We start from the raw sequence: 13,667 nt of genomic DNA, 5'->3' as shown, positions 1-13,667 counted from the left end.
CTTCGCTGAAGCGCCAAGTGAGTGGCTGTGGTGATGGCTGCTTTTTACTTTTTCTACTTATTTTAGTTAAATTTATTCGCTCGAAAAACCATACACCAACAACAGTGGCAAGGGGCAAAGTGCAGCGGCGTGGGCTGATCGAGGCCAACGTGGAAAGGCATAGAATTAACTAAAAACACATAAAAGTCTAAATGGCTGTAAGAAGGTAAATAAGTAGGAGTGGGTGTGTATCAAAATAAACGGGAAGAGTATGAGTACTGGATGCGGTACTTGGGAAGGGGCAGGGCAGCCATTTAAATGACCAACTAACAGCCATTAGCACCCAATATGAGATGGCTAAAAACACCCACCGGAGATGGTGATGCTGCTTGGAAGCCTGCTGCTTGAAAGCCTACTCTAGCTTCCAACCTTACACGATAAACTCCCCATACCTCCGCTCACACTGAGATTGTGCCACGGAAAGTGTGCTAAGAACGGCAGCTTTGCTGCTTTCATTTGGCTGTCTGTTGCCACTAATGTCCTTCGCCTGTCTGCCTACGCAAGCGTAAGTAAAAGTATAGTATTCGCTTTTTTTTTGTATTCTGCGTCCATCAGCTGAAACTTTTGTGGAATTTTCTTATACAATTTACTCGCCTCTTTCGAAGCAAAATAGAAGAAAAAGTGTGGCGGATAAAGCCAAGCAATGGCAATAAACGCTCGAAATACTTTTGAAAAGCGAAAATTGGCGATTTGTGGCCATCGGTGGCGTTAAGGCAGGCGTCTGCGTGTGTTTGTATGAGCAGGTCCCAAGAATTATAATCGAAAAAGTTTGCTCAAAGGTATTTTTCTCCTACTTTTGCGTTACTCACTAGAATTTCCATCTCTTTTTAATTTGCCTGAAATGCTTGCTTTATTTTTTCATTTGCTGAACGCATTTTCTTAATTTCTTTATTTTGTAGTACAAAAAAACAAACTTAGCAAATACTTGCAGAAGAGAAATAGAAAACAAAGAACTTTTGAAGAAGAAATGTAAAACTTTTTCACTGATTGGTTGTAATAGTAGCGTAAATGAATTTTCGTTACTTTAGTTGGCATTTTTCGCGTGATAAGGAATTTAGAAGAAAATTCCACATTTCCATTTTTAATTTAGTAAATAGTATAAAGGAAAGGAAAATGCGTTGTTTTTTTCAAATAAGAATTTCAAGAGGGTAGTTGAGGCTGAATGCGACATTCGTATCTTAGAGAAGCTTACCCAGATTTTTACAGATTGTAGGTACTCTTGTAAAGCAAAATACCAGCAACGTGGTCCAGATAGTATTTGGAATTGGAACTATGGGTTGGCACTGACATTGACAGGAAAAATAACGTTCTTGTTATGCCAGAAATATAGTTTGCAGCTATTAATTTCTCGCTTTCACAAAGTTCGGAAATGTTAAAAACATACGAATATCGAATAATCAAAGAAAACGGTAAAATCAATGGCTCACCTAGAAGTTGCAATTAAACTTGAACCAGATTTTAACTTTTTGTGAGGATGAATGTTGCGCCAACCTTTCAGAGACGATTCAGAAAAAGCATGAAATCTTGAAGCATAGAATTGAAGTTTACTTTCTTGAGATAAGTTTCAAGACCAGCAAACATAGAAATGAGCTACAAAATTAAATTATATTGTGTGTTAAATAACAAAATTTCTGTTTGCAATAAAAAATTGTTTCTTTTAACTATTTATACGTTTTTTTATTGCATATATATCATATATATAATATATATTTCCAAGGTTCCTAGGCGGAACGGGCCTTTTATTTATAGCCAAATCAAATTTAATTGCAAATACTAGATTGACCACCCTGCATTAATTTTTTTTTTTTTTTTTTGTTACAAGTTTTATTTTTATTCACTTTCATATGAAAGAAAGCACTTAAATTTCCCTACAAATGATTTTTTCAATGTTTATTTTTTAAGACGCTACTAACTATTCCTGTTATGTGCTTTAAACAAATTTTGTATGGCATGTTTTTTCAGACTCAACTCTCCATATATTTCATCGTAATTTCAAACGCAAAATTATTGATTTGTTTGTTAATTAATTTTCTATCACTTTTCAGTTCCGATTTACAATTTGCGTATTTACTTCATGTTTTGAACTCAGTTGGCTGCACCGGTCATGCCGATTTAAAGAAAATCAAAAAAAAGTGCACTTACCAATTGTTCACTTGCAGTATCGTTAGGCCGGTATCTTGCGCCAACTGTTTTTTCTGATCCTCGGAGGGGTAGGGATGCTGAAATAAATACCAAGTTTCAAAAAATTACTCCGATTAATTTTACGTGCAATGAAATTTGTTAAGTAAGAAAAATATGAAGTATAGAAATTACAAAAGAACACTAAGAAATTTAGCGAATTATGTGGAAAGCAACAACTACTTGAGTTGATATGACCGATTTGAGTTGAAAGCGCATAATTGTATGCGACCTAATTGATAGTATTGTACCAGCTTGTAAGCTTAAATCCGCTGATTGCTCGTAGATGGCGTTAGTGAGCATATCAAGTTACCATAGAAATGCCATATTTTTTTTTTGCATGGGTTCGACACCTGTTTGACACCAATCGCAAAAAATGCTTGCCGAGCAGTTAGGTGTCACTCAACCAGCCATTTCCATGCGTTTACGTGACATGGGAAAGGTCCAAAAAGTCGGAAAATGGGTACCCCATGAATTGAACGATAGACAGATGGAGCGACGCCAAAACACATGCGAAATCTTGCTGGCTAGGCATAAAAGAAAGTCGTTCCTGCGTCTTGTGGTGACTAGCGATGAAAAGTGGATATACTTTGAGAATCCTAAACGAAAAAAATCATGGGTCGATCCCGGCCAACCATCAACTTCTTCATCAAGACCTAATCGCTTTGGACGCAAGACGATGCTGTGCGTTTGGTGGGATCAGCAGGGTGTCGTTTACTATGAGCTGTTGAAACCTGGTGAAACTGTTAATTCTCATCGCTACCACCAACAACTCATCAAATTGCGCCGTGCTTTGCGTGAAAAAAGGTCTCGTTATGAACAAAGACATGAGAAGCTGATTTTCCTCCACGACAACGCCCCATCGCACACGTCAAGAATGGTCCAAAACTACTTGGAGACAATCAATTGGGAGGTGCTACCTCATCCCGCTTATTCACCAGACCTGGCCCCTTCGGACTATCATCTGTTTTCATCGATGGGTCACGCGCTCGCCGAACAGCACTTCGATTCGTACGAAGACGTCCGGAAATGGCTTGACGAGTGGTTCGCCTCGAAAGATGAAGAATTCTTTTGGCGTGGTATACACAAATTGTCCGAGAGATGGGAAAAATGTATAGCTAGCGAGGGCAAATACTTTGAATAAATTATTTTTTTGCTTTCTATAAAAAAATGGGTTTTTTTTTACTAAAAAACAGCGGATTTAAGCTTATACACCTGGTAAAGTAAAAGCAAGAGAATATTATATATGGACCGCTGAAAAGTATTTGAGAAATTCCAGTTAAACGTCAAACTGCTGGATACACAAATAAAAAACAGGCACATCAATGCAAGATGATACCAATTGGTAATTTTTTTTTTTACTTGCGATTTAGTAGTCTCATTGCCATATCAAGGGGACCCGGTGGTCTAGAAATTTAAAAAAATCGTTTTTTTGTTTTATCGATATTTCAAAAGCGTAGTATCTTCAGAATATTCTGTGACATTTTCATGCGGAAGTTCCCAATATTATAGTTTTTACAGCCTATTAACTAGGTTGAGAGTGGTCTGCGCGCTCCTGTACCGCAAACTTTAAACTCATTTATCTCGAAACGACTTTTTTCGTTGTCAAAAAAAAGAAACTATTCAACCGAATCGTCTAAAATTTTAATGCGTTATCCACAACCTCAATGGCTATCGCCCGAATCATATTATTATTTCAATTATTTCGTTTTTTTATTAAAAAACTGCAAAAAACCCGATTTTTAAAGTGCCAAATTCAAATTCCGCGCCATTTTGTCAAAATTTTTTTTTTCTAGTGCGGGACATAGCTACATTCCTACTGATTAATAATTTTTTTGGTTGTTGTGTTTCAGGTAAATAGAAGAGCTAAAATGGACAGCACCGTTGAGGTCCAATTTTAGTTCATTTTCATTTTTTAAATTATTGTAACAAAATTAAAACAAACATTTTTTTTTTTCATTTTTGTATGTAAAAGAATTTAAATAAAAAGCCTAAAAAATTTAAATATCGTTTTTCATTTTCTTTTTTGTAAAAAAAAGTCCTGAAAATACCCAAAATTTTCGATCTCTCTCTATTTGATTGTTCATTTAATACAAAAGGCAATGCGAATAAGAAGTTGTAAGAATCATAGCAAGCCATGTACATTTTGTTCAATCGTTATTCTTAGTTTTCATATGTACAGTTAGTTGAAATGAAGCCACCGTAGCATTTACACGTGCGTTTCATTTTTCCGGATATATAAAGGTAATATAACCTTACAGAAGTGACACTCGATTACTTACTGGTTACCTTCGTCTGGTCTGTCTGGTCAAGTTAGGTCTGTGCTCTGACTGTACGTGGCTTTGTTTTGAAACGTCTGAGTATGTTTTAGTCAACCCTTTAGCGTTAGAAATTTAACTACAAAACGATTGTTCTTGATAATGATTCTCTCAGGCCGGTGTAATAAATTGCAATATTCATTCGACGAAACAATTAATTCCTTTATTACCAAAAATTTTTTAGTCCAGAATTAAAAAAAACCGAGATCAACATTTTTGTTTTTTATTTTTGTAATTTTCTTTTTAATTTTGAGTTATTTTATGGCGATCTCAAGGTACAGACATTTCATTGTATTTTTATGCATATTTTATAAATATTTTTATATATTTCTTACTATTTATTAAACCAGCGTGCAGCAGTTTTTTATAAAATGATATTTTTCTTAAAGCAGTATTTTTCTGTACTCATCTTTAAGGGCGATAAATACGAAATTTAAGTGAAGTGGATGCTTCTAAATGCTTCGCGGAGTATTAAAAAATGTTTCTCAACAAAAAGACGTACCATCTAAGAATCAATCAAATCGCCCGTTTTTCTTAAGGAAAATTTGCAGTTCTACGAATTTTACAGCTAAATTAATGGAAAGTAGTGAAATGTTATGTCGTTTTCCACAACAACTGATAAGTAAATGAAAAATATATTTCGGTGTAAGGAAATTCTCTGAATTCCCATTAACAAAATAATTGTGAAGAAATGTGCTTGCTTAAAGGTGTGTGTGTGTGTGTGTGCTTGCGTTGCTAACCCCTTACTTTTTTCGCGCTCAAATAAACTAAAATAATAATCTGAACTAAGCACTTATTTGACAGCTTTCAGCTTATCTAAACACCGTCAATACAGCGCCACACTTAGCATTGCTGCCACAAAATCTTAACACATAACATATGTATGTACATATGTTTGTATTTATATGTGTATATGTATATATATTTGTTTGTATGTATGCGCATTTATGTGCAATAAAAAGTCATTGGCGCAAAACAGATCAATCATGCGTACGGCATGTCCAACTGTCAGCACCTTTATACGCAACTGACATTTTAATAAGCGCACTAAAACTCACGCACACATGCACACACCAACCAGTGCGGCGGCATTCAGCTGTTTAAGTAAACATTGAGAAGCATTTTTGTGCTTTTAGGCTAAATTATTTTACACGCACACAAACACAAATGCGTATTTCTAATAATAAACGAAACAATAAAGTTCAGTTAACCACAAAGCCCGCCAGCCAGCCAGCCAGCCATCGAGCCAGCAGAGCAAGCACTTGAATGCATTTTATTGTTGCTGGAAGTAGTAGGTGTAAACTAAACGCCAAGTAAATCTATGGGTTTTCATTTCAATTCAAGTTTGCTGTTAGAGCAGCCACTTCAAAATGTCCTAAATAAACGGGTGCAGTTGAAAATGCAGGCTATGCCACTGCCACTTCATTTCTGTGTTTTATTTGAATTTTTTTTAAGGTCTCCATCATCAGCGCCCGGTCGGCCCAATGTACGCCCTCATAAATCTTGACGACCAGTAGCCGCCACAGTGGCGTCAGTGTGTAAACAAAGTGCAAGAAAAAACCAAAAAACAAAAAAAAATATTTATTTATATTATATAAAAAAAAGTTTTAGGTAAGAGCCAAATAAAAGCAATGTTAAAAAAAAAATAGTATACGTAAAGAAATGCAAACAATTTTTTTGTTTGTACTAGAAAAATGTGGAAAATGAAATCAAACGAAATCAAAATGAAAGTGAAAAAAAACTCGGAAAATTGATAGCAAACACTTGTGTGCATATGTTGGTATGTGCGTTGTGTGTGTGTGTGTGTGTGTTGGAAAGGTCTGAGTATGCAGTCATGTGGCATGCCACACAATTGCTGCACTCTTATCAAAAATGGCCTCTCAAAAATATTATACGAAAAATGTTTGCGTTAAACAAAGTAGTGCTCCTGTGTGTTACACTTTCATATGTTTGTATGTATGTATGCCTGTGTGTATTTCGCTCCATGCAACCGCACAAAACACACTACTACTGTGCAGTAAAAAATTAAGCCTAGTAGCAAACTTCGTCAATTTACTGCAGGGCCACTCGACTAAAAGTCAGTAGCTGGCGCTTTAACTGTTTATTACAATAATTTAACGTTATTTTTGATAAATTTCTATGTACTTTCGGTTGCATAGCAAAATAAATATTTACTTTGATCTTATGACAATTTAGCTGATAAATAAATGAAAAATATACGATTTATCACTAAAAAATTAACTTAGTGCATACATACATATGCACACGCATACATGCATACTTAATAGTACCCGACTACTTCTAGGCATTTCAATTCATATCGACTTATGATTATGAAGTGTCTAAGCACTAAATGTGGCCCGTATTGCTTATCTTTATTCTAGCATGCGCCATACATACATATGCGCATAAGCACTTGTGCATGTGTGTGTGCGTCTATGTTTTAGCGTCCAATTTGATGATTATGTTTAGAAGTAAACAAATAATTAATATTGTCATTTGAGACTGATAATGATGACATATTTATGACAATGCTGTGTGTGACGCCTTTGGTTGCTTAGGCTTGGCTGCCTTGCTTGAGTGCAGCAGAATCAATGGCGCCACAAAACCTGTTGCATGCGCCTAACTATTGTACTTCAGCGCCAAGTTCCCTGTTTTTATTGAAGCAGAGTTTGATGGTAGTTTATGACTGCGCAAGTTGGTTTGAGCAAGGAAAGACTTTTTTTTTTTTGTTTGAAAAATAGTGGCTCGTAATTTTTGTGAGAGATTTCCTTAACGGTAGTATCTGGGGGCAATTGATATATTGATAGTAGGAGGTATAGTTCAGGTTAAAGTCCAACACTGCTGGGGACAAGCTTTCAATGCTTCCTTCTCGTAAAAAAAATTCAGCCCGATGCCTTTCGACAAGTTTTTACTAAGAGCAGCTGAAGCTCGAAAATAACGACTAACCTCTGCGTGTTTTTTAGTCATGAAAATATATCTAATGAAAAACCTTTAAGCCAGGATAATGTAGTTGTATGCATTGTTTGAGCTTGCAATTCGTCGCAGGCTCTCATTATTGCTGAATTGGGTTTTAATAAGCCACCTGTGATGAGAAGACTAAACCATCAAAATTCCTACTCCTCCCATATATCGTGCTCCCTGACATTGGGAGTCTTAGAGTGCAGCTTATGGCCGATGTATTCTACGTTACTTTGGATTTTAGGATGAAGGTATCAACCTGAACGTTTGCAAGCTTGAATTTGTCTTCTATTTTATACCTTATGGGTTTATTTACCAGTATTAGTAGGGATTTTTTATTTATATTATAAAATACTTCAATGACTTTAAATTTTTAACTTTTAGTAACTCTTAACTCTTCCTTTATTTATTTACTTTATTTATTCTTAATTTTGGCTTTTTAGTGAAAATATCTATATTTTCAGTTCATTTGTGATTACCCAAGGTTTATGTAGAATCACCTGAATCGGGAATTTTAGCTAGAGTGATATTAAAATGAGGGGAATATGGATAATTACGTTTTTTTCTCGGTTTTACGAGTTAGACTACAATTCATGACAGATATATGCTGCCAGGTTCTACAAACCGTTGTTCTCCTAGCTTTGCGATTCAGACAGCTAAAACAAATTAATGCCCTGGGAGTATTGTTGCGGGTAGGATAACATCAAAGTGCGCGCCACTTATACACGGAAAGGCTTGCTGAAAAGAGCTTTCAAGAATGCATGCGTCAGAAGTTTAGAACCTTTTTCATGACAAAAATACGCAGTCTCCGTATCCCTTGCCCGCAGAAGCATTGGTGCTATTAAAAAAATGCTTCTTTAATTTGGTTGCCTCATGCACCTAGTGGGGATAGAACTCCAACTCATGTTGTTGCGCACGTAGTAATCGACTTGAATTTCGGCAGATTTGTAGCTCAACAGCTGCTGAATTGACTCAACTTACGCCACTAAAAAAGTGAATAAATGTATGCACATATACCTATATACATATACAAGTATGTATGCGTATATGTCGGTATGCATATAAGCACTTCTGTTTGAATTCATTGTTTGCCACCACAATTGCGCTTCAACCGGAAGCCTTTGTACTTTTTATTTCAGCACATATTCGAAAACATAACCGCATAAAAGAGAGAAAAAAAAACAACACTCATATAAGAAAACAGCACTCATTAAACCAACAACTGCACCTTTCCTTTTGATTGTTGCACCAATTTTTATCATTCCTATGCTTATAGTGGAACTCGTACTCTTAATGCCTTATTCTAGTTCGATTTTCACCTTCACTTTGTTGATTCATCACTCCCTTACTGACTGCTGGCTACACCTTTCGCTGCACTCTATGTATACAAGTACTCGTTTATATGAATGTAGGTATTTATTTCGTACATTATTAATCGCCCTCCTTTTGGCACCACCGCTTTGTTTGGCGATTTCCATGGCAATCCTCTTTCTTATGCCAACCAACAACCAGACATTATTCAAATCCTTTCTGCCCTATTGCGCTGTCCTGGCTGTCATTGTTCTTAAATGCGTGCATCCTATACGCATACATATGCATGTACATATATACAATTCTACTTGTATTTGTGCTGCTATTTGATGTTATTATTATTATTATATTAAATTCAAAAAAAAGACTTTAAATACAACTATAATGAAATGCTTGTCTGAGCACGCGCCAAACAAAAGCCAACTCAGGCTCAGCAATATGAAAAGGGTTCTCTTAACTTTCAACTTCCGGCAGATGTGGGCGTTTTGTTTGGTGTTTTGCGGATGCTGCCCACCATTATTTAGCGTTTTTTAATACGCTAAATGTGAATGTAAGGGAAAAGAACTGCAACTGGGCAACCATAGAGCAAAACTTTTATGGGTTTGTAGGGAAGAGATCTAGTATGACAAAAGCATACATAGATCATTTTTAAATTATACATAAACTATACTTTTTGTAATGAAATAAATCGTGCTAGTTGTAGATCTACTCAAGAGAGTCCCTTACTAGAGGACCATGGATTATTATTAAACACTCTCTAATAAAAAAAAAAACTTTTCACAAATAGTAATAACACGCGCATAATTTGTAAAAACAAATTATTTCGGTCATGAAACTGATGGTCATAAAAACTAATATATTTGTCATTCCGAAGCGACATAGAACTGCAGGGCGAATAATTTGTAGAAGAACATCAACTTAAAATCCATGCAATGGAAGAGATGATCTGTCAAACACATGGGAAATGACTATAAAGCAGTGATATCAAAAGGTACATAAAAACTACTTAATTTTAATATTTTTTGAATTCATTGAAAAAAACTAATTAGCAAACAAAATTAAATTGAAATGAAAATGAAGCAAAAATTAAGTGAAAAATCATAGTCTCCATATCAAAACTGGCTATAAGAGTAAGGCAGACTTGACTGATTGAATTAGAGTCAATTAATGAGTACTCTTTTGTCGAGCCGTTTACAAGTAAGAAGATTTTAAAATTCCAGTAGTACTCGTAGTACTCCAAGCTCTATGCCGTAGGTTAAGAATTATTGGTAAAATAGTCGGTTAGAAATTATGGTTTCATAAACTTAGTTAAATGGTAAATATAAATAAGTAGTAAATTACTTGGATACAAGAGCTTGATTTTTCTTCGTCCGATGTTGTTTTCATTAACCTTCTGAAATCGTGTATATAATTTTATTTCATTTGTGTTAGTAGTCTGTGCGAATTTGTGATCAATGTACTTTATAAATAAATAAATAAACAAATAATTTTGTATATTTTTTTCCATTTTTTTTTTTTGTGTTTTTTTTAGTATAAAAGTATAGTTCTTTCTTTGATAAAATCCACACAAATCCAAGCTTCAAATTTAATAAGTACAAATAATTAAGAAAAAATAAATACAAAAAATTCTACAACCCGTTCATCACAATTCCGCGGTGTTGCGCACTTTCTCCATACCAAAAAAAGCTCGCGCTTATGATAAATGGTGAACACCGACAAGGCAAAAATGGCATGATGGTCTTATTTACAAATTAATAAATTTAAAATTTCCGTTACCACTAGTAAAAATCATAAATTGCTTTTTAAAAAATCGTTACTTTTGCGTGTCTCTGAATGACGAATACTCTATCATGATCGAATTACCCGCTGGAGTTCCCCAGGGATCGGTACTTGGTCCTTTACTGTACATTATTTATTGCTCTGATTTTCCCAAATTAGCCAATTGTTCATATGCTATGTATGCAGACCACATTGGCATATTTTATTCGCATGCGTTTGGTAACCAAATCGTAACCAAACTTCAAGATGCACTACAAAACATGGCAGACTACTTGTGTACTTGGAAAATAAAATTAAACATTGGTAAGACGCAAGCTATCTTTTTCACTAGAAAAAGAAGTCATTGCTTTATACCAAGTACAGGTTTGAAATTAGGTAGTTATGATATCCCGTGGGCCAATACCGTACGATATCTGGGGGTGATTTTTGATAAAAAAGTATCTCTTTGCGATCATGTAAAGTACATACAGGAGAAAGTAAATTTGGCGATTAAAATGTTATATCCCCTAATAAATAGACGCTCAGGCTTAAGTGATGAAAATAAGCTAATCATTTATAAGTCTATATTTCAGCCAATAATATTATATGCCTGTCCAGCCTGGAGTGATATCGCAAAGTCACATGTTAAGAAACTGCAAATCTGCCAAAATAAGGTACTCAAAATGATGCTACGACTGCCATGGCATTTCTCCACCAGAAAGCTTCATGATGAATCAAAAACTAAGATTTTGTCAGATCAAATACAAAGTTTGACTAAAAGATTCAAAACTCGTTCCAGTTTTTCGGACAATCTACTAATAACTGAACTTTCTTAATGTTCAATTAGGCCCTGGTACTTAAATGCGAATAGATTAACCCTAGCTTGTAAGATGTATAGCGGAGGTTTTTCATAGTAGTTTTTTCCTTCGAAAAAAAGAAAAAATCGTTTAAAAAACCAAACCTATGATAAATATATAAATATAATGATGTAGAATTAAGATTTATATCATATTCTGTAAATTGTGCGATAACATAAATATTGTAATGCTTTTCTACTTAATAAACTCTCATCTTATCTTATATTGATTTTCAGCGACTTCAAACTTGCACTTTATTCTACAAGCTATAAAAGTGTATAAAAAATCATTCTAGAAATTTAAATTAAAAATCATGGAATTGGAATTTTAATCCCAATAAAATTGTGGATTTTTTTTAATTTTTGCTATTGTAAAAACTTGCAAGTGTATTTATATGTCTTTTGTTAAAAATGAACAACACTTGAATACAAAAAATAATGAATATTGCGAAAAAAAAAATAGAGTTAAACAAATCTAAGTGATGATATGCTATAGTGCAGAGTGGAAATATGTCTGTTACAGAAAAACGAAATTATAAAAATTACAAAAATAGTATAAAAATATTTCTTGAATAACAATATTCACGATATGTGCCGCTTCAAAAAAAAACACAAAAAACCAACAGACTAAAATTGTTACCACTATTCTTAATTTAATATAGGTAAATGTAAGTAATGGCAAAAAAATGCATCCTCGACAGCGCAATAGCACATAAAGGATTTGAATAATGTCTGGTTGTCGGCTGCTATAAGAAGTATGCTTTTCATAAATCTATGCAGATATTATTAGTATACATTTTTGCCAAGTTTTTGCGACAAATGGGCAGACGTTGCTGTTAGTGCTCGTTTTTTAGATTTAGTTTTAGTTAAAGTAATTTTAATTTTATTTAATTATTTAATAGTTATTTTAAGTCTCAATAATAATAATATTATATAATAATAAAATTAATAATAATAATAAATATAATAATAAATAGGTTAAATATATTTTAAAATGAATTTATTAAACAATTTAATAATAATAGTAATAAGAAACAGTGTTTATATAACTAAGTAGTTCAATCAATTTTGGAATATTTTTCATTTAACAAATTTCTAATTTCATTCTGCGCTATTTGGTATATCCCATTTAAAATTTCAATTGCCTATTTTGGAATTTATTTTATTACACTCTCTAGTATTGCCATAAAATATACTTAAAGCTTGTCTTAATTGCTGGCAATGCAATATTTTTCTGCTTCCAGCTTTACCCTACAAAATTAAATAAATTTTCCAAATATATATTTTTTTCCAAGCCACACAAGCATTTTAATTGCTTTGAAAACAAATTGAAATGAACATAATAAAAAGTTCTTAAAATGTCAAAGTATTCATGCACACACGTAGAACCTCGTATGCACAAAATAGCCATTGATCTCTAACTGCTGACCACGTTGAACTTTTCAACTCAGCGCCAAGCCATGCAAAGCGTACTTATGTATGTATGTATAGGGGAAAACTAAAGGCGTAGAAGGGAATGCATATGTATGTGTGTGTGGGCGCGTGTGTTCATTGCGAATAATATAAATTTCATTTTAATAGACTCCCGCTAGGTAATTTATGCCTGTTGACTATTTTCTGGTCATACTCTGCCAATAAACGAATAATTACAGCAAACGGCAAACAACAACAGCACCAGAAAATGCATGAGTATGAAGAGGAAAATTAATATAGTGAGTGTGGGTAAAATTTTCATTTCATACAGATGTAAAATTGTATACATATGTATTTGTATGTATGCGTGGGCTTGAGGAGAGAAATTGGTAGAAATGCATGCATAGATGCAAATGGCTACAAGTTGTATGTATGTGTGTGTTGTTCATATGCACATATCTACATATATATTTATATATATAAATATATTTATTGCATATAAAGTTAACACTTTGACATGCATGTGTAAGTGCGAGCCTGTGTGTGTGTGCGTGCATTTGTAAAAACCGCCCGTTATATTGGCGCCCAATCACAAAACCAAATTTATTAACAAGCAAACAAAGAAAATGCATTTAGCTCAAGCCAACTGAGTATGTGTGTATGTATAGGAAAAATTCACATGGTTGCATTTTGTGTTTGTATGTGAGCTCTTATGCATTTGTGCGTCCCTTGAGACAGATATTTTGCTTTAAATAAAGGCAACTTGGTGTTCGGTCCTGTGTATTTGTCAGGTAACTAAATTATATTTTCACTTAGGAACTTCTTTGGAATTC

At 34.0% G+C, this 13,667-nt stretch overlaps 1 protein-coding gene across 1 annotated transcript in view; it reads right to left on the bottom strand.

Moving 5' to 3' along the window:
• Positions 1–13,667, bottom strand: part of LOC128854888 (homeobox protein homothorax) — a 304,609-nt gene that overhangs the window by 23,165 nt on the left and 267,777 nt on the right. Inside the window, exon 6 of the mRNA XM_054089344.1 lies at positions 2,182–2,258. Within this exon, the coding sequence (XP_053945319.1) occupies positions 2,182–2,258 (77 nt within the window). The remainder of the gene's footprint in view (positions 1–2,181; positions 2,259–13,667) is intronic.

Source organism: Anastrepha ludens, chromosome 2 (assembly GCF_028408465.1).
Source record: "Anastrepha ludens isolate Willacy chromosome 2, idAnaLude1.1, whole genome shotgun sequence".
In the NCBI taxonomy this organism is placed as follows: Eukaryota; Metazoa; Arthropoda; class Insecta; order Diptera; family Tephritidae; genus Anastrepha; species Anastrepha ludens.
The sequence above is the reverse complement of the archived record's forward strand: the minus strand, read 5'-3'. Positions and strand labels throughout refer to the sequence as shown.